Source organism: Numida meleagris, chromosome 2, assembly GCF_002078875.1.
Source record: "Numida meleagris isolate 19003 breed g44 Domestic line chromosome 2, NumMel1.0, whole genome shotgun sequence".
NCBI classification, from domain to species: Eukaryota; Metazoa; Chordata; class Aves; order Galliformes; family Numididae; genus Numida; species Numida meleagris.
Window position 1 is genome coordinate 44,703,172 of NC_034410.1, and position 18,396 is coordinate 44,721,567.

An 18,396-nucleotide genomic window follows, 5' to 3' on the forward strand; every position below is an offset into this window, starting at 1 on the left:
GCTGCCCTGGCAGCAATTAAATACAACTCGAGTTCTGTTAAATGAAAATTGTTATTAATCTATTCTAGGACTAAAAGTGGTGCTGTACGTACTGCCTTTCCTAAGCTGCTTGGTAAGCTGGAATCGTTACGCACAAATTTAAGCCATCACAAGTGTACAATGAGCCAGACAAGAGTACAAACAGCCAGAAAAGGCTTTGGCTACCATGATAAAAGCCTTTTGAAATTAGACTGACTTGTATTGTTTCCAGTACCACTGCAAATTCATCATTTTAAATGAAAATGATAACCAAACAGATCTGGTGTGTTCAGACAGCATTAGGACAACCAAGCTGCCCAAGACAAAGTAAGCTCAGACCGCTCCTGTTAGAACAACCAAGACTGCTGATACATGCATCATGCACCCATAAAGAAATTTCCACAGTTTTATCATAGCTTTGCAAGGGGAGCGGAGCCAGAAACAAGTATGACTTAATGGAAACTCGTTTCAACCATTTTCCCTTAAAAGATCCTTCCACAAGCTGGGGGAAACCATAAATAAGTGTAATAGTGGCTGTAATCTTCTGTAAAACTGTTAACAGCATTTCTGTGCTGGGCTCAGGCCTTCACTTGCCACCGTAAGACAACAGACTCTACAGCATGGTGCATACAGCCTTCAGCAGTTACGTGCTGATAGCTTGGAAATTGGGAAATTCTCTGAGAATTTCTTCCAGTCAGTATTTTTACTGGCCACTGTGTACACGCCGTCATCGCCAGCCTCCAGGCTACAACCAGTGCCATCCACACAAAGCCCTTCTGGTGTTATTTACTTTTCCTCCCATTCTGTAGATTGCCTTCTGTTGTTTCTATTCAAGCTAAGTTTAAAGTTCACCTCTAAGATTTATGTGCCCCAAAGGCATAACTTTTAACAAAAGCTCAACATAATAACATTAGCTTTGTTTTTCTAAGACATTTTTGAATTGAAATACGTTTTCCTTAATTTTCTGGGATTCTCTGACTCAAGTGTAATGCAGAACGTTCATCTGAACACACAGATGCAACCTGTGCATCCTCAGCCACTACTCCACTGTAAGATTCCGTTCTGCAAGAGTTCCCATTCAGGGGCAGAAGAATGCACTGGTGTCAGAGAACAGGCTCTGAGCCAAGGCAGGTACTGCAGCTCATGTTTTTCCTTCCGTCAAACTCAGCTGAAGCTTTCACAACAAAGCTCTGAGTTTAAAGAAAGAAAGAGAAGCAGATTTGAGATGTTTCAGGAAAAGAAGACCCCAACCAAAAGCAAGCAGCCTTTCTTCTCATGAAAGCATACTTCGGTCCTATTCAAAGCCAACAAACAACAACAAAAGTAGTAGCAACTAGGTAATACTAATGCTGCAGCGTGGCCGTTGGCTCGGTTCTGCTGTCTTCTGTCACGCAGGTTGCAGAGGGAAAGGATGAGCATCTGAGCAGCGAGACACCTCATCTGGAATGGTCCAAGGCAGAAAAAAGCCTAGCATGAAAACTAAAAAGGGCTTTGGCACGCATTCTTCCAGTGTCTTCTAGCAATTAATCTGATGTGATTAAGCTTTCAAAATCACACTGCGTAGACCTATCAGGTTCAGAAAAAGGTTTAGACACCATTCTGTGCATCAAGTCCACAGAGACGCAGCAGGCTGGAGCTTTCTAACATCCCAGGTAACAATTCTGGACCCTGCGGGACTACAAGGGGAGTGGATCACAGACAGCAGCTGGACTCCCCTGCTGCAGCAGGCTCTCCCCAGACAGTCAGTGCCACTGCACTGGACTGACAGACTTGCAGTGACTCAGCAGGGACTTAGTACATTCTTACACCCACAACTGAGCTAACCGAAGGCCATTCAATAAACTAATGATATTAACACAGAATTCCATGGCCACTGGACATAAATGTTGAAAAAAGGAACATGTCACTCCGTCACAAGGATGAATCCCAGTGTGTCAAGAGCTACCAGAGAACAGAGGAAACACCGGTATGATATCTTTCTATGTAATGAACAGCAAAAATATACGCTAGTCAATTTTTTAGGTCTCAGCTATAACTGCTCTCCATTACTAGCACACTGACACAACACTATTGAAATAGCTGTACTCCAGAAGTTATGCCTTACTTTCTGAACACTGATTAATTCTTGATAAGCAGAAAATTATTCTGGCTTCCTATCTTTAACATCCTTCTGAATGGGATATGAATGAAGTTATAAACTTTTCATCAATGGTTTCACCCAGTTAAAACAGAAAGCAGAAAATCTTTCTTTGCAAGCGTGACTTTTCAGACCTAGGACGTGCAGCATTCAAACTCAGAATGTTCCTAACTTTGGAAGAGTTGAAAAGACGGAAGTTATTTTAAGTTGCTGTTGAGTGTCCTTTCCCCTCCTACTTCTCATCTACTTGAGTATGCCCAAATTCATGCTTTGCAAGAGATTAAAAAGAAACTTTGGCACAGAATTCCATACTGTATTCAAACAACAACATAAAACAAGAGCGTGCTCCAGAACAGCCCTACACTTTGGCACACAGTATCATCTTTAGATGACAGGGCAGCAATTTTATTTTGCAGAGCTTTTTCGAAGAACCTATAAAGTGAAGGATTCTTGCTCCATGCAGCTGCAGTCCCCTCCTTGTCTGAAGTGGAAAACTTCTACTCATGCAGACAGTACGCAGGAGTTATTCCCCAAACATTACATACACATATATATTACATATCCTGTATGCCACTGATACTGCTATACGACATACAGCTGTAAGGAGAAACAAATGTAAGAAAAGCTGTATGCTTACGTTGCTTCATTGTTCCGCTCCAGCTCCATTTGCTGGCTCTTCTAGCTGCTAGGTTTCATATTCTAAATTTAAGTCACTTATAGAAAATACTTGACTCCTGCAACAATCTTTCATAACCAATGCTCCAATTTATTTTAAGCTCTATACCTGGGAGTTTTCTAACTTCCATCTGTGCCTTACAGTCAACTCTATCTGTAAAAAAATGACAACTGGACCAAGCTTAATCAAATGGTAGTTTTAGGGCTGTGACACATATAATGCACTGTATCCAAATGTAACAATCAACCAAGATACTTTTTGCTTTGTTGCCGCATCAAATTCAAAGCAGGGCAAAGAAAGTGTTGGTTGTTTTCTTCTTTTCCTCCTTCCTCCTTAGAGAAGCTCTAGCTTTTGTACATTTGAAGGACAAAGAAATAGGGTGCATCTTTCGTTTGATGGCCCCTGGATGAAAGTCACCTGTCCATAAACATCTGCTCTGAGGCCCAGGAGGTACTGTTCTGTTCGCAGCCTTTTATAATACTGAGACAAATACTGCAGAAATTGTGGTGAATACGCTGCACTCTAAAACACGAGGTCAGAAAAAATAGGCTATGATGGAAAGGCACTTACATGGCACTCTTATGAAAATGAATGAGAAAGGAAAGATGAGTGATGGCTACTGAAAATAACTCAGGTTCTTAGGAAAGGATAGAAGAGCAGAGCAGAATCCTAAAGGTGGATCTTAAAGCCCCACACCCACAAACAGTAGCACGTAAATTCAGACGGCTCAGTGCTTACAGCTGTTGGGGGGGGGGGGTGGAGGGGAAGAAGTCCCTGAAGAACCCATCTAAATTAATACTGCTTGATCCCTCCCTGGTTACAAACAAGAGGCACGCACTGAAGTGAACCCTACACATCATTTTAATAGATCAGACACGCAAAACTAAATGTCTGAGGGACAACAGTCAGGCAGCCAATGCCTCTGCTGTTGGAAGGAATGGTCATCACAATATTTCTGCTCAAACAACAGCCAAATAATTGCGTTCCACAGCCAGACGATTAGCAGACATTTCAACTTCACCAAATGGAACATGCAGGATAGTTTCTCATCTTAACCATTACCAAAGTCTCACTGCTATTCACCTTCCAAGAGCCCATAGGAAATCTAATGCTAACCCTTGACAGGAAGAACAAGAAGGATTTTAGAGTCAGTCTGTGGGGCACACGTACACGCGCCGCAAAGCTGTGCTGCTGGCTGCTCTGAACTACATTAAACCTGCTTCGAGCACAGTATGTAGATGGCAAAAGGAAAAATCAGTAAATAACGATCAACCATGTGCAACACTACATGCCACTTGAAAATACTGATGTACATGGAAATTTATATTGAATGTAAATAAAAATACGGGACAAAACATTTTCACTGCATTTCACTGTTGTTATTTCCACTAAGCACATACATACAGGAAAGCAAAACGCTATTTCATTTAAATTTGGACAAACTTAAAGCTCTTTACTTTTGAAAGTTACACAGTCCCTTTGCAACAGTTTATCTTAAGTGTTAGATTTAGGAAGTATTCCTTTGCTAAGAACAAAGATGGAGCAATTGGTATACATAAAAGCGGATCAAGTTAAGACACAGCAATCAAAATATTTTTTACTTTATATTATGGAAGTTTCTCCTATATCTAACACTGCACAAGGTATCTTGCACAATGAAAAGGTAAGCGGAAGTCCCTTACACTGCCTCGCTTTGCCAGAGAATCACCGTAGTCTGCTGGCAAAGTCCGCTTGCTGGACTTTTTCTGCTCATGTTCAACTGCATCTTCAATTATAGGCTCAAGCCTCATCTGGACAAACACCAAAGATTCGGATCAATTTCTTTTCATTATACAGTGAGGAAAGATCTAAAAGCCTTTTAAAAACTTCTGAAATCTTTAGAAAACTGCATAGAACTCACTGGTGCTTAAATAAAAGAAAACGCAAAAACCTACCGAGGCTCTGGCCTTAAATTCAATCACCTCCAAAAAAACCCCGTAGTTTGAAGTGCAATCTTAGTAGATAATTCAATTCTAGAGTCCCCCCTCTGTTCTGATCACTGGTGCGGGTTTTTTTTAGCCTTTTCAGCTGCAAGGTTTCTGGATTTGTACCGAAAGACTTGCTCTTGAGTTCAGTACAGTCAGTCAAATAGCGTTCTATCTCCGTGTGCATTAATACAAGCATCTTTTATCTAAATGAAGTTTATTAAACTGAATCTTTAAATTTGATGTTCCTGTCTGCTGGACAAGTTTGCCAAATAAAAGCCTACCTTTGCATACAACTAATTCTTCCCCAACCCTTTCAACACTACACTTATGTACTTTTTCCTCAGCAAACAGAAGCAAATCTGTTTTGTTACCTCTGTGAGAATGGTGGTGTCATAGGAAGGCTGATACTTTTCTTTCTCGTGCGCAGTTCGCTTTTCCATCTTTTCTCTGTCTGTTTTCTGCTTCCTGTCTGCTCCTTTTGGCTAAAAATGAACAGTTACATGAATGTAAAGCAGAAGGAAAACAGCTTTATAATTGAAATCTGATTTCAGAACTCAAGCAGTAATATAAAGATGTCCCCCATCTTTATAAAAGCTTCTGTGTGACTCATCAAACATCTGCTTTCTACCCTTACCTTAAAAACTTTAATTTGACAGCTGGCTGAATGCAGATGATCTGTATATTCTCCATTTTCAGTCTGTTTGAAAGTGTCAACCTGAATCCTAAAAGGAACTCCTTTTTCTCCACCATGTTTACGAGGGGTAAATTCAGTGCTGATACAATGTACCTAAAGAAACGGAACAAATAACATCCTCAGAAGTATTCTACACAGAATTTCACCAGGTGTTATCCACATAAATACATTTTTAAGGGCAAGCAAGAAATGGCCCAGCGTATCTGAGGACCAAGCTGCATAACTAACTTGTATTTTCCAGCTCACGTGCAAATGAAGCCAAAAATGTTACACCTGAGCTGGCAGGGAAGAAAGGAAACAAGCTACTGTGAGACCAGAATCTCTCCAAAACCCACAAGTCATTACAGATTCTAACTAACTGAGAATTTGCTGTAAGCCATCATATTTTAAGAAAAAAATGTATGAGCATGGCAACTTTATCTATTATGAATACAGCAAAGAACTTTTTCAAGATACTATTGTCCAATGTATTGCAGCTAGAATAAATCTGACAGATACTTGTCATGAGTATTACCAAAGCTACAGAAAGACTCTGGTTTGGTAGAGTTTTTAGTTCCATTTGGAAACAGGGTATTTTCAAATAAGCCGTCAGTTCAATTTTCAGTCAGTCTGCACTTCTTCCAAGGAAGCGCATAAACAGAACTATTGAAAGGTTTGCTTTACACTTTTTCAAGAATGACTACTACATTATGTAACTGTGTAATTCTTACTAGAAAAAAAAACTGTCTTTGCACCAGATCAAAGTTAATTTACTGACAATGCTGAATTTAACCTATGGCAGTCCCAGTAAGGAACAATGCCACCTCAAACTTTATACTTTCCTCCGTAGTAATAACAGGTCTGAGACAAAAGCAAGCTAGAAATTGTAATACAAAACTGAACATTCCAAGTAATTTCCAAAGATAGCACATTCGATTGGCCTGAATACCAAATAAAAATAAATAAATAATAAAAAACCCTACTACAAGGAAGCCTAATGATATAAGAAACTGGTCTGAATACCTGATTTCAATGCTTCATCTATAGCACGTTAACATTTTGTAACCTCAAGCAAAGCCTCTGCTGAAGCTTACCAGTAGGACAGTGGGTCTCCCAAATAAAATAACGTAATGGTAACAATTATTTAGGATGAATACATCCAAATACTCCATATGACTAAATATTTTAACCAGGAAATCTTGTTTTCAAGAGGTTTTTGAAAATCTCTTAACAGTTGCTTTTATAAGACCAAATTAAGTTGAAAAACCTAACTAGGAACTCTTATAACAGTTGCTGTGAACTCGTGCTTCTTAGAAAGCTGATATTTAACGGCTATCTCACATAATAGAAACCAAGGAACGTCCTAGTGCAAATTTACTACTGTTTGGACCTGAAAGGCATCAAACACAAACATCCAGTCAAGTAAAGTTTCAAACCTGAATAAAAGCAGATGTACATTTTGTTGGATCCCACAAAAATTCAACTGCATTGAGCTGGCTTGGATTTGTCTTGATATCAATGACTCCAACAGACATTGGAATATCTACATTAAAATAAGTAATATATTATTTTTAAATGATCACATCCCAAAAAAACACTTGGAATACATTTTAATATAAGGTTACCATGAGCATACATGGGTACAGGGAGAAAACATGGGCTGCCATGGACCATCTTTTAGGAATGATCTGAACAATCTTAGTAGGCTCAACATACATAGTGCTCAGTGCACGGGGCTGTTTTTTGATATCCCTCCTCCCCTCACCAATGACACAGGGCTTATGAAACAAAAACTATAAAGTTGTGCAAAATAAAGAAATCATGTTGGTGCCACTCCCACAATCTACTAGAGAAAGTTATTTTTATCCGTGCTCTCCTAATTACTATGACATTTAGGAATCAAAATTACAAAGACTGCTACACGTATGAAGTTGCAGAGTTGCCACCTTACTCCACAGGTTTTAAAGGAACGTGAAAGAACACTTTTGTTGGAAATACACTATGACAGAGTGACACACAGAACACTGCACTGTGTTTTTTCATCAGTGTTAGCATAAATATGACCATGACCGATTTAAATGTGAGCATTTAATCTAATATAATGCCAACAGATAGAAACAATTATACCTAAGTCAAGAAGTCTGTCCCCAGGGCGATTCCACTTCCATCCTTCTAGCTGCTGGTGTTCGGTATATTGCAACCTTCTGTCATGGAACACAACTCTTATAATACTCTAATAAGGAAGATAACAATAATCCAATGAGCCACAATGTTATTATATGTCTAGAAAAAGCCTGAAGACAAAGCACTAAAGCATTCCAAAATAGCCGTACAGCTGACAAATATATTTTTACAGAAAAATTAAAAAAGAAAAACCTTGGTAATCATCAGTATCCCAGAATATTCCACTGTACGCTTCGGTGTGGTGAGCAGGACTAGGGAAGTCATCCTGCCCCTGTACTCGGCATTGGTGAGGCCTCACCTCGAGTACTGTGTTCAGTTTTGGGCGCCCCAGTACAGAAAGGACATGGAGGTGCTGGAGCAGGTCCAAAGAAGGGCAACAAGGCTGATGAAGGGCTTGGAGAATATGCCTTACGAGGAAAGACTAAAGGAACTGGGGCTGTTTAGTCTGGGGAAGAGGAGGCTGAGGGGAGACCTCATTGCTCTCTTCAAATACCTGAAAGGTGATTGCAGTGAGAGCGGGTCTGGTCTCTTCTCAGTGGTGACAGGACAAGGGGAAATGGCCTCAAGCTGCACCAGGGCAGGTTTAGTTTGGATATCAGGAAAAACTTCTTTACAGAAAGGGTTGTTAAGCACTGGAACAGGCTCCCCAGGGAGGTGGTTGAGTCACCATCCATGGATGTGTTTAAAAACCGTTTGGATGTGGTGCTCGGGGACATGATTTAGTGGTGGGTTGTTAGAGTGAGGGCAGTATAGTTAGGCTGCGGTTGGACTTGATCTTGAAGGTCCTTTCCAACCTGAGCAATTCTATGATTTTATGATTCTATACTGAAATATACCTGAACAGAAGTAAACAGCTGAAAATGTGGTAAAAATGGAAAAACAGGTTTACAAGTTACTCTTTATTCTAAAGGTCCCTATAAATCGTGTGCAGTAAAGACAGCAACGCTGGCAGCACGATTATCAACACTGCATAGCCTACACAAACTTGTTTCAGAAAGCAAACGCAACAGCCATCATTTATTTGGAAAAGCAGTGAACATAATTTCACTGTTTTTTCCATTGGAAATTTTGTGAATTATTGTGGAAAGTTTTAAGAAATGAGATTAACAGAATAATTCTTCCTAGTACTTCTAAACAGATTTACCATAAAACTACTATTTTAGTTAATGATAAGTAGTAATAAACAACTTCCAAAGTATTCCAGCTATTCTACCTGAAATATTTATCTAAAAATACTAGGATTTGATTAACTTTATTAATCTGGAAGCAATTATCCAGCAGCACCTATTCTTGTGACCAGTTCTGTTGCAACTGTGCTCCAAGCTGTACTAAGGAAATTTCTGTTCTGCTGCATGAACACGCACACAAAGCAATTTGTAATGCAGAAGAAAACAAATATATTGTATAGTCTACGGTCATTAATTGTGAATGGAAGTGCTAAAAACAAAACCAAACTGAGGACTTCCAAATGCACTGCCTCTTCAAGATATATAACATTTCCTTGGTTTTACATCAAAGGTAACAGAGAGCCCGTGTTCTCGTGCACAGGCACAAACACACCATCCCTTTTGTGCTGCACTGGTTGACGAGCATCAAACTTCCAAACAGCCCCAATTTCACCAGCGTGAAACGTCCTCTCTGTTAATGTACTGAGATTCCAGTATTACAGTTTCCACAGTGGAAGTTATGTTGATGCAGCAACACAACACCTTGCTACAATAAAGTTGAGTTTATAAAACTTTCACATTGCTTTGTCTCATTCTACCTACCAAATGGCTCATAACCAATACATGATTCCAGCAAACTGCAGCAGAGAGACTCCCCAAAGCTATAACAAAGTAGCACCTAATGGGGCAAAATATGCAACATGCTTATTATGGCAAGTCAGAATGCCTGGCTGTAAAGGTTTAATTGCAGAACTCACAAAGCCAAATTTTATGCTTGCGCTTAACGCTTCTTCAAATTCTCTCTCAACAAGCATCCCACAGACAAGTAAGAACAAAGCCCAGGACTACACAGGCCAGCCAAATTTCTCAAATGATACAGCCTAAAGCTGACAGGTAAAGATTCAGCTCCCACAGGCATGCCATTCCGGTTTAATTTCTCAGTACTGCTGTCCAAGTAACTTAAATTTTTCCTTCTTCTCTGAATACAAAACACGAGTAAGATTTTCCTGGAAAATTTGATAAAAACTGCCACATCCTTAAGAGAAAAATCCAATTCCCCAACACCACCAGGCCATTCTTTTAATAATATCTACTAAGAATTGGGCATTTTTCACTGTGCCTCATTCTCCTACTTTGTGCAATGTGTCAGATTTGACATACCTCCTGCTAATATTAAAGCATAATGAAACAAATACAGAATTAGAGCAGGAGTTCAGCTATGGAACAAACTGCTTGATGAGCAGCAGAATTACAGAGGTCTGCTTTCCTATGGATTTATGGGATGGGATGGCTCAGAAGACACTGGATACACATCTACAGACACAGAGGTATCTTAAAGCTTCACATGAAAAAATTCTTTCTTCGCTACAAGTGGCACAATATACATAGTATTTTATTTTCTTTTTTTTAGTATCACTGGTCAACTGTCATTCAACAAGTATCTCGTGGCAGCAGAAAAAAAATCTATGAAATATACAGCCTCTGGATTGGATTGATCTCACCTAACTTTACATATCTGAGTTCAACATACGTTTAGCAGAGATTCACCTCACCTTACAGCAGATCAGACTGCACACCTCACAAAGGCTAAACGAAGTGATTAGGTCACCTTTAGTTATCTAAAGCTACACGAAATGAACTAATTCACAAATGGGGAAATGTATACACGCATATTCCTTTAATTTGTAGCAAACTCAAAACAAACAGAACAACAAAATGAAGCATCAGGTTCCACTGTGTCTATTCTCTCCAGTGGTCAGATCAGCTAGTGCATCTCCCTCCACGAGTTACTGTGCAACAAAAGGTTAAAAGCTACTCTTCTTCATATACAAACAAACAGCAGAGGTTTGATAGCAACGCTATTAGAGAACTGCTGCTCACCTTCACCAATTTTCCATTGATCTCTGGTATGTCTCCGGCTTTCCGGTTATCTAGCATCCGTATTTCATAGGACTGACCTGTAAAGAAAAAAAAAATTATCAACAGAACAGTCAGACCACAAAGCCATCTCGTGCCTAATGCCCCTAAATTAGCCTTTGCTTCATACACAAGAATATCAGCACCTGAAACTTCTGTTTAAGAGATTTCTATAACAAGGTTCACTCCACAGTACAGGAATTAGTGCAACAACAAAGTGAATTTTTTCAATTCATGTAAAACTAGAGATACTCCCAAAGCTTAAGTATTACATTTCACATTTGGTGCAAGTACTCTTTTCTTCTGGCAGTTTGGTTTTTTTGGTTCTGTTTTTCTTTGGTATGCTTTGCTTTCCCAGGGAAAAAAAAAGCTTTAAATGCTTCATGCAAAATACATACCACTCTCCTATGTTTAACATTGTCCATTTACCTTTTGTCTTTGCATCATCTGCAGAGGTTTTCTATGATTTCCAAATACAAGCCTTTTAAAGATTGTTACTATGAAGGGTTTTTTTATTTTGCTGTAACACAACTAGCCTATCTGGGTATACACTACATATATGCAGGCTTTCTTTACTCCAGCAACACTTGACTATCGATGACATAAAATATATATATAAAAATTAAATGCAGGTAGTGCAGCCGAGCAAACAACAGATCATTTCTACTCATGATCTCCCAGGCAACTACCCTGCCCACAGCAGGAGGGTTGGAACTAGGCCCCTTCCAACCCAAGCCATTCTGTGATTTAATCCAGCACTATTAATAAAATTTTGCAACTCTTTTCTCTGTTCATTGCTGTTTTGAAACGGAGAAAAAAAGAAATTTTTGAGACAAGGGGATAGTGGCATAGCATTGATTATTCCAGTCAAATCTACACTGAGTGCTATATATATGTTCTCTGCTCTTTCCTCAAGAACAGCCACAGAAGCAACTCAATGTAAGGTGCTACGAAATCTAACTGCCCAATGTTTAACACCCAAAATGTAGCAGTAGGCTCTTTCACAAAAGCAGTATAATGACTGAATGGTTAGGAAGAAACCTCTGGAGGTCCTCATCCAATCCCCTGCTCAAGCAGGGACATCCAGACCAACTTCTGAGTTAACTCCATGATTGGAGACTCCACAACCTCTATGGGCAACCTCTGCCAGTGCTCTGTCACCCACACAGTGCAGAAGGGTTTCCTGGTGTTCAGAGGGAGCCTCCTGCTTCAGTTTGTGCCCACTGCATCTTGCCTGCACACTGGCCACCACTGACAAGAGCCTGGCTCTTTCCTCTTTGTACCCTCCCTTCAGGTACATGAGATACCTCATGTACACGAGATAACTCCCAGCTCCCTCAGCCTTTCCTTACGGGTGAGGTGCTCCAGTCTCTTCATCATCTTCGTGGCCTTTTGCTGGACACTTTTCCGTACATCCACGTCTCTCTTGTACTGGGGAGCACAGAACTGGACACAGAATTTCAGGTCTGACCTCACCAGTTCTGAATAGAGGGGAAGGATCATCTCCCTTGACCTGCTGACGATACTTTGCCTAATGCAGCCTAGGACACCATCTGCCTTCTCTACTGCAAGGAAACACCACCATCACTCCAAGATCTGAACTTTTAACATCAGCCCTAGCTAAAAACCTTATCACTTAAAATATTCCATTAGCTATTCTCAGTAAAATACTTACTGACTGAGAATAAAGTCGGGGCATACTTAGGTATCCCTTAGGAAACATCATCATACCTTAACAGACACAGCGAACATTCCCTTGGCTTCTGGTCACCTTGATCCAGTACGGTAAGATAATTATGAGACTGAAGAGGGCAACAGGTCTCTATAGTACTCCCTATTCACAATCCCCTTGAAAACAATTTAAGCAAGTGAGGGATAATGGGGCTGAACTAGAAACCAGATAACTGAAGTAACCAGGATTAAAATTACTCCTTTTCTAGAGAACTTATTCCAACTCATTATGCTAACATCTGCATCAGTACAGCTCCAGAGTATTGTAAAGTGCAACACAGGACTAGAACTATTAGGTCTCTACTTGAAACTGACTTCTGCGTAAAATGCGTCATCTCTCGAAACTATCTCACGATTAATATTAGTACATAGGGCTTGTACTAACAGCTAGAAGATACATTTAGGAAAAATTTTAATCTGAGTAGCAAATGTTTTTCTGCCTGAAGTATTAGCACAAAAGAGAAGTCGGACAACCGCTTGTTTCCGAATTTACTTAGAAAAAGTGTATACCAACATCTTTATTTTTCAACGTCAGCAAGTTGCCTAGGACACTGCAAAACCAGAAAACAACTTCACAAGAAATCTTCCTATTAGCAGAGATTTTCAAGGCCAGATGAAACAATTACAGTTATTTCAGACAGTGGTACTCAAGTGGCAAGCTCTCCTCAGAAGTCAGATAGCACTTCTTTTATTTCAGCTTGCTATCTTGTGCTGGTTCCCCAGCGTGCTGAGCTGACCTTCAAGCGCTGCGTGGGCAGGGAGGCTGGATCCTGTCCCTGAAGAAAAAGCGTATTTCTACAGATACCACATCTTTCTAAACAGTGCCAAGCTGTACTGCTTACTCCTAAACAGAGCACACAGGGTACAAAAAGTGATTAAAAGAAGAGTAAGTCTGACTAAGCAAATTGCTGAACTATGCAATCATGTGTTTGTGAGAAATGACTAATTGCCTCAAGAACTTCCAATACTCTCATTAGCAGACAAGTCAAGTAATGTTTAAGATATATTTAGACAGACTTGCTGCTGCAAGATGAAGCACTTGGCAACTTTATTCACATGGAAAGCTCAAAATGATTCCCTGTCACCGTATCATTATGAAATTAGATACAATCTGCTCTCACAGATTTAAGGGGCCCAGTGTGCAGTGAAGCACTTTGAGGTACCAATGAAAATTCAGCAATGCGTATTTTAATGTACGTCCTCTCACCTGCATGCTAAAGCAGCGCACTGCTCAGAGAAGCACCTGAGCTAAAAAGATGAAATGCACCAAAACACAGTAGGACGTGGAAAAGAAATGGTGTACCTTTTTTGTTCTTTTTCATATAAGCTGTGCTGAAGAATCATGCCTTTTAATTACAGAGCTGCCTATTGAGAGACTTTTAGTTGCAAGTACATAAAGAAAAATCAAACCCACAAATCTAGGAACAGTGATCCTACAGTATTAGAGCTGGAGTAAGGCGATGGAGAGTGCGCGAAGGTTATCAATATAGCCCAAAAATTGTAAAATGATTTTGATAGCAGTTCAAAATACTAGCTGACTAAACTTAGGGCAGCAATGTCATTTCCAGAGGTGAGAGAGGTTTTATCACATATTATTTTATTCAGCAGTATGTGCTGTCTCTAGAAAGAAAGCCGTACTTTCATGCAAGTCAGACACAGGCTATGTAGAAAAAACAGCAAAACTCACATGAAATATCACATCTACTTTATTTCTGATTAACACAGACAAGACGAAAGTGAGACACACACAACTGGTAACTACAAAGGTAGTTGCACTTGTGTTTGTTTCAAGCATAAGACATCTAGCTATCCACGTACTACATGGACAACACAAGATGGCTAACAAGTTACCCAGTCTCACTTGTTCAAAATGTGAAACAAATCCAGCTTTAAAATTTACGCCATAAGCTGCTTTGGTAGTTATGCCTGCAATACATGTATACCAACCTTGATTCAAGTATGTAAGAGTTTCATCGTATAATTTTACTGCTGGAGATGTCGCAGCACACATCACATACTGGAAGGGTGGATGTTGGGCCTCATTTTCTGGTGGAAGGCTGGAATCTTCCTGTTTGAAAATAGGCAGTGCCAAAACATCACTGAAAAGAAAAAAAAACACAATAACTCTGTGAGACCGTTGGGCTTGTCTTGCCTGAAATTTAAGAACAACCAACTGAAAATCCTTCTCCCCATTTAATGTAATTTTATTTAAACATAAATCCTGCTGACATTGAGTATTTTTCAGACTTTAATTGTTATTTGGCTTTACCACACTGAATAGTATAATAATGATTAAGCAGCAGATTCACAAGTTACAGACAGTGTATGCCACAATTTGCTTCGCTTACTGAATAAAATAAGACCGGCAAAATCTTGCGTTTCCAGTTTCTGAAGTATAAAGAGCAATCCATGCTGTCCACAGGCAGCAGTAAGAAACAGAACTTCACCACAACCAATGACACACTTTCTGCTTTCTACAGAATTAAATACTCTGTATTAGCTGCATATTAATTTGGCATCTTTCTATACAGTAATAGGACATCACTTTCCAAAGAGATGAGTGAATTCTGTTCCAGGATAGCATTCTTCTGCCACTGAACTTCTGTTCACGATTCAATTCCGATCGGCAGATCCACTAAGCCTTTTTCAAAGATGAGTTTCTAAACTGAAGTAAGATTTTTCACATCATCTCAGCTGTTCACTTTTTAATTCAAACGTATCTTTTATGTTTCTTTCCCTTCCATTTATTACAAACGTTAATTTAAGACCTTTAGATTTCTTTTACAAAATGTATTATCTGAAACGTGCTACTATTTATTCTTTGTACTCCAAAGTTTTTGAAGTAAAATTATGTTTTGCCATCGCTCATTTCTGTTAGCGCCTGTTCTACTGGAAGGTAATTCTCACAGAGGCTTTACAGTCTCTCCCTGAAGTAACAACTAGACTTTCAAAGAGACATCCACACAGGTTCCTTGGTTCCTTTCCATCAGGAAGGAACCACAGGAGATGCTACAAACGAAGGCACAAAGTCAGGAAGCTGTTCAAAAAAGCACTACAAGCCTGCTGGAGTGATGCCAGCCCCCCAAACCTGGAATCCAGAGGAGGCTGCATTCCCTTAACAAAGGTAAGAGTTCCTTTCTATAGACAAAAGTTGCCACATATCCAGAGGCAGGAGAGAAAATACCTTGGGTCAGTGGGCTACCATGTGAGAATGAGTGGGAAGAAACAGGGAGGTGCTCCATGGTTGTGCAGAGGCAGCCCGACGCGGGAGGGAGCCCTGCCACAAGCAGGGAGAAGCACTGTCCCAAGATGGGACTTCAGCACCGGGAACCTGTGTTCGTGACACACTTTGGAACACTGAGCAGCAGTCAGTCCTTTTACGAAGAGGAACTTTAAAACGGAAAGAACATGGGAGCAATTAACGTGTTTAAAATACACACACATGAGAGCAGAAGTGCAATAAAGAAGGTATGCAAAGCATCTTGCCAAATGAAGAACCCGTGGCTCTCAATGTCTGCAGTGCTTGCTTTCATGTAACACACAAAATTGAAAAGCAAGTCTCTCATCTACTTATGTAAAGCATCTTTCAAGCCCTTATCTGTAAACCACAGGTAGAAAATGAAAATGCATCTGGCTTATCTTAAGAACGTGTGCAGTGGTTAAGGAGCTAGTTAAACTAACAGACGAGGCACTGGAAGCCACCAAATACAAACAGAAGACAAATTTAGTCAGCTAGAAACCTGCTTCATCTAATACTTGCAGAGCGGTAATGACTAACTGCTACTGCAGAGGAAGAAAAGATATCAAACTCCAACCCTACAATTTAGCTGTGAGGAACACACAAAAGCACATCCTTAAAAGCCTCCGCTCCAAAAAACGCTCCAGAAAATGGCACAAGTAAATACGAGAACCTGCAGAGATTTTCCCCACATAGAAGCATACATGCCTCTGATAAAGGAAAGTCGTCTGGGCACCAGCACGATCCAAAGGAAAAGAGAAGCCAACGCAATTCACAACTACTTCCGAGACATGATGAAGCACCATTTCATTAACATTTAGGTTTGTTCGCTACAAGAATGGAATGTCAGCGTTCTCACATTCGAACACACACGTATGCCTATCTTGACAGAAATAAAAGCTGAGAGAGTCAATAAGGTACTAATAAAGTACTTCTAATCTAGGTTTTAAAGTGCCAGCGACAAAGAAACATGCCGATTTCAACCCAACTATTAAATCCTCTTAAAAAAGGAATTGAGAAATCAGCTCTGTCCCGCACTGATGAGGCAGCCCTGGCACCGCAGCACTGCAGCTGAGTACAGCCCAGCCCATTCCATTCAATGCCCATCGTTCAGCAATGCAGACGGTTTTCTGAGCACAGCTGGCATAAGGAATTCCTACCACATGGGCTGCACTTTCCCTTCCCCCTCCAAACTATTTTGCAGGGCTACTAAGGGATCTCAACCAGCACGTAGCACAGCCTAACATGCAGCTACACAGCTGAGGGTGGTGGAAAATGTTACTATAGAGAAACCCCATCCCGCCAAACATAACCCGAGGGCAGGCACCATGAGTTATGCCCATCTCCCTCCTTATGCTTAGTAGAAGAAATAACAATCGCTGAACTTCCATGCTTACCTAGGAAATCATCATAACCAGCATCCTTTAATCATCCTTCTACTCACTCACCTGGAGCAATTTTGTCAGCGTCAGCCCAACGCAGATTAGCGACGGGCCCTTCTCCTGCCAGCTCCACTCGTGTTGTCTAACACAGTGTGCGAGGCACAAAAGAGCAGCACTATTTTGCCAGTCACAAGGTTTGTTAGTCTCGCTAACATCACATGAAAAAGCAGACAAACGTTGGATGACCTATCAAGGTTTACTCTCCTGCTGGAAGGAACTCTGAGACAAATTTTTGAAGCTATTTGCACCAGTACGAGAAGTCTTGGGCTCTCACAATTTATTATTTAAAGCTTTCAAGTGAAAGCATTCTTTCCTCCTAAAGGAAGGAGTAATTATTCCCAGAAAAACAGAATTAATCTTCATCACACCCCAAGAGCATGCTGCAAAAACCCCTGCAACACCCATCTGTAACTTCCCATGCTAGAGAAGCACATGTGAAGCTCTACCATACAAGAGCCGTGAGCTACACAAGAGGAAGCAAGGTGCACATCACAGCTTGAAGCACAACACCCAAGTTAGATGGATCACATGTGATAAGCTACCCCACTTTAAGTAGCCCACATGAATAAAGTACAGAAAAGCCAAGAAAAACATGAGTTAACTTTTTCCCATGCTTGTGAAATGCCTTGGCTGGCCACAAAAATTATCTTCCTTCCAAATTCAAAACCCTGCCTATTGATTTTATGGTCATAAAACAAAAGAACCACCTCCTGTCCTTACAAAAATAGGAACTAGTATGTCATCAAAATTGCAAGTGACTCTCCATCAGTCACCTGCCTTATCTGCCTCTGGACCGTATGCTTTTGGGTGTGAGAGTACTAAAGCATCCAAGAACAGGTAGGTCTTTTGAAACTTTAAACCATGGTTTACAAGGGCAAATACCTTGAGAAAAATGTTTCTCAAGCACTATTTGAATAGGAGTTATGATTTGGAGTTAAGCTCTGCACTGTCAAGGTGTCTGAACGAGCAGTAGGAACATGTAAAGAAACAGGCTGACACTTCCTAATACTCTCCCTGCATCCAGAAAAGGAAATTCAGTGTAAGAAGAGACCACCAGCAGTAGCTGCTGGGAAACAACTTTCTCTGACGTGACACAAGATGAATGAGAAAACAGGTGCAAACGTACTGCTGTGCTGGGAATCCTGCAAACCTTCATAATGGAAACTCAACTGCCTACAGACCTCAGGTTACGGGGAGTCCGGCAGAACACATCCACATACCACAACCCGACCACCAAAACCTCTGTA

The 18,396-nt window shown here is 40.4% G+C and overlaps 1 protein-coding gene across 5 annotated transcripts in view; it reads right to left on the reverse strand.

The window, feature by feature from the left end:
• Positions 1–18,396, reverse strand: part of UBP1 (upstream binding protein 1 (LBP-1a)) — a 46,005-nt gene that overhangs the window by 7,598 nt on the left and 20,011 nt on the right. For 4 of the 5 annotated variants that reach the window (XM_021386645.1, XM_021386644.1, XM_021386643.1 and 1 more), the window contains 7 exons: positions 14,417–14,568; positions 10,703–10,779; positions 7,599–7,704; positions 6,908–7,014; positions 5,433–5,585; positions 5,170–5,280; positions 4,514–4,621 (listed from right to left, as the gene is read on the reverse strand). In XM_021386645.1, the coding sequence (XP_021242320.1) occupies positions 4,514–4,621; positions 5,170–5,280; positions 5,433–5,585; positions 6,908–7,014; positions 7,599–7,704; positions 10,703–10,779; positions 14,417–14,568 (814 nt within the window). The remainder of the gene's footprint in view (positions 1–4,513; positions 4,622–5,169; positions 5,281–5,432; positions 5,586–6,907; positions 7,015–7,598; positions 7,705–10,702; positions 10,780–14,416; positions 14,569–18,396) is intronic. The other variant, XM_021386646.1, reaches the window with a different exon arrangement.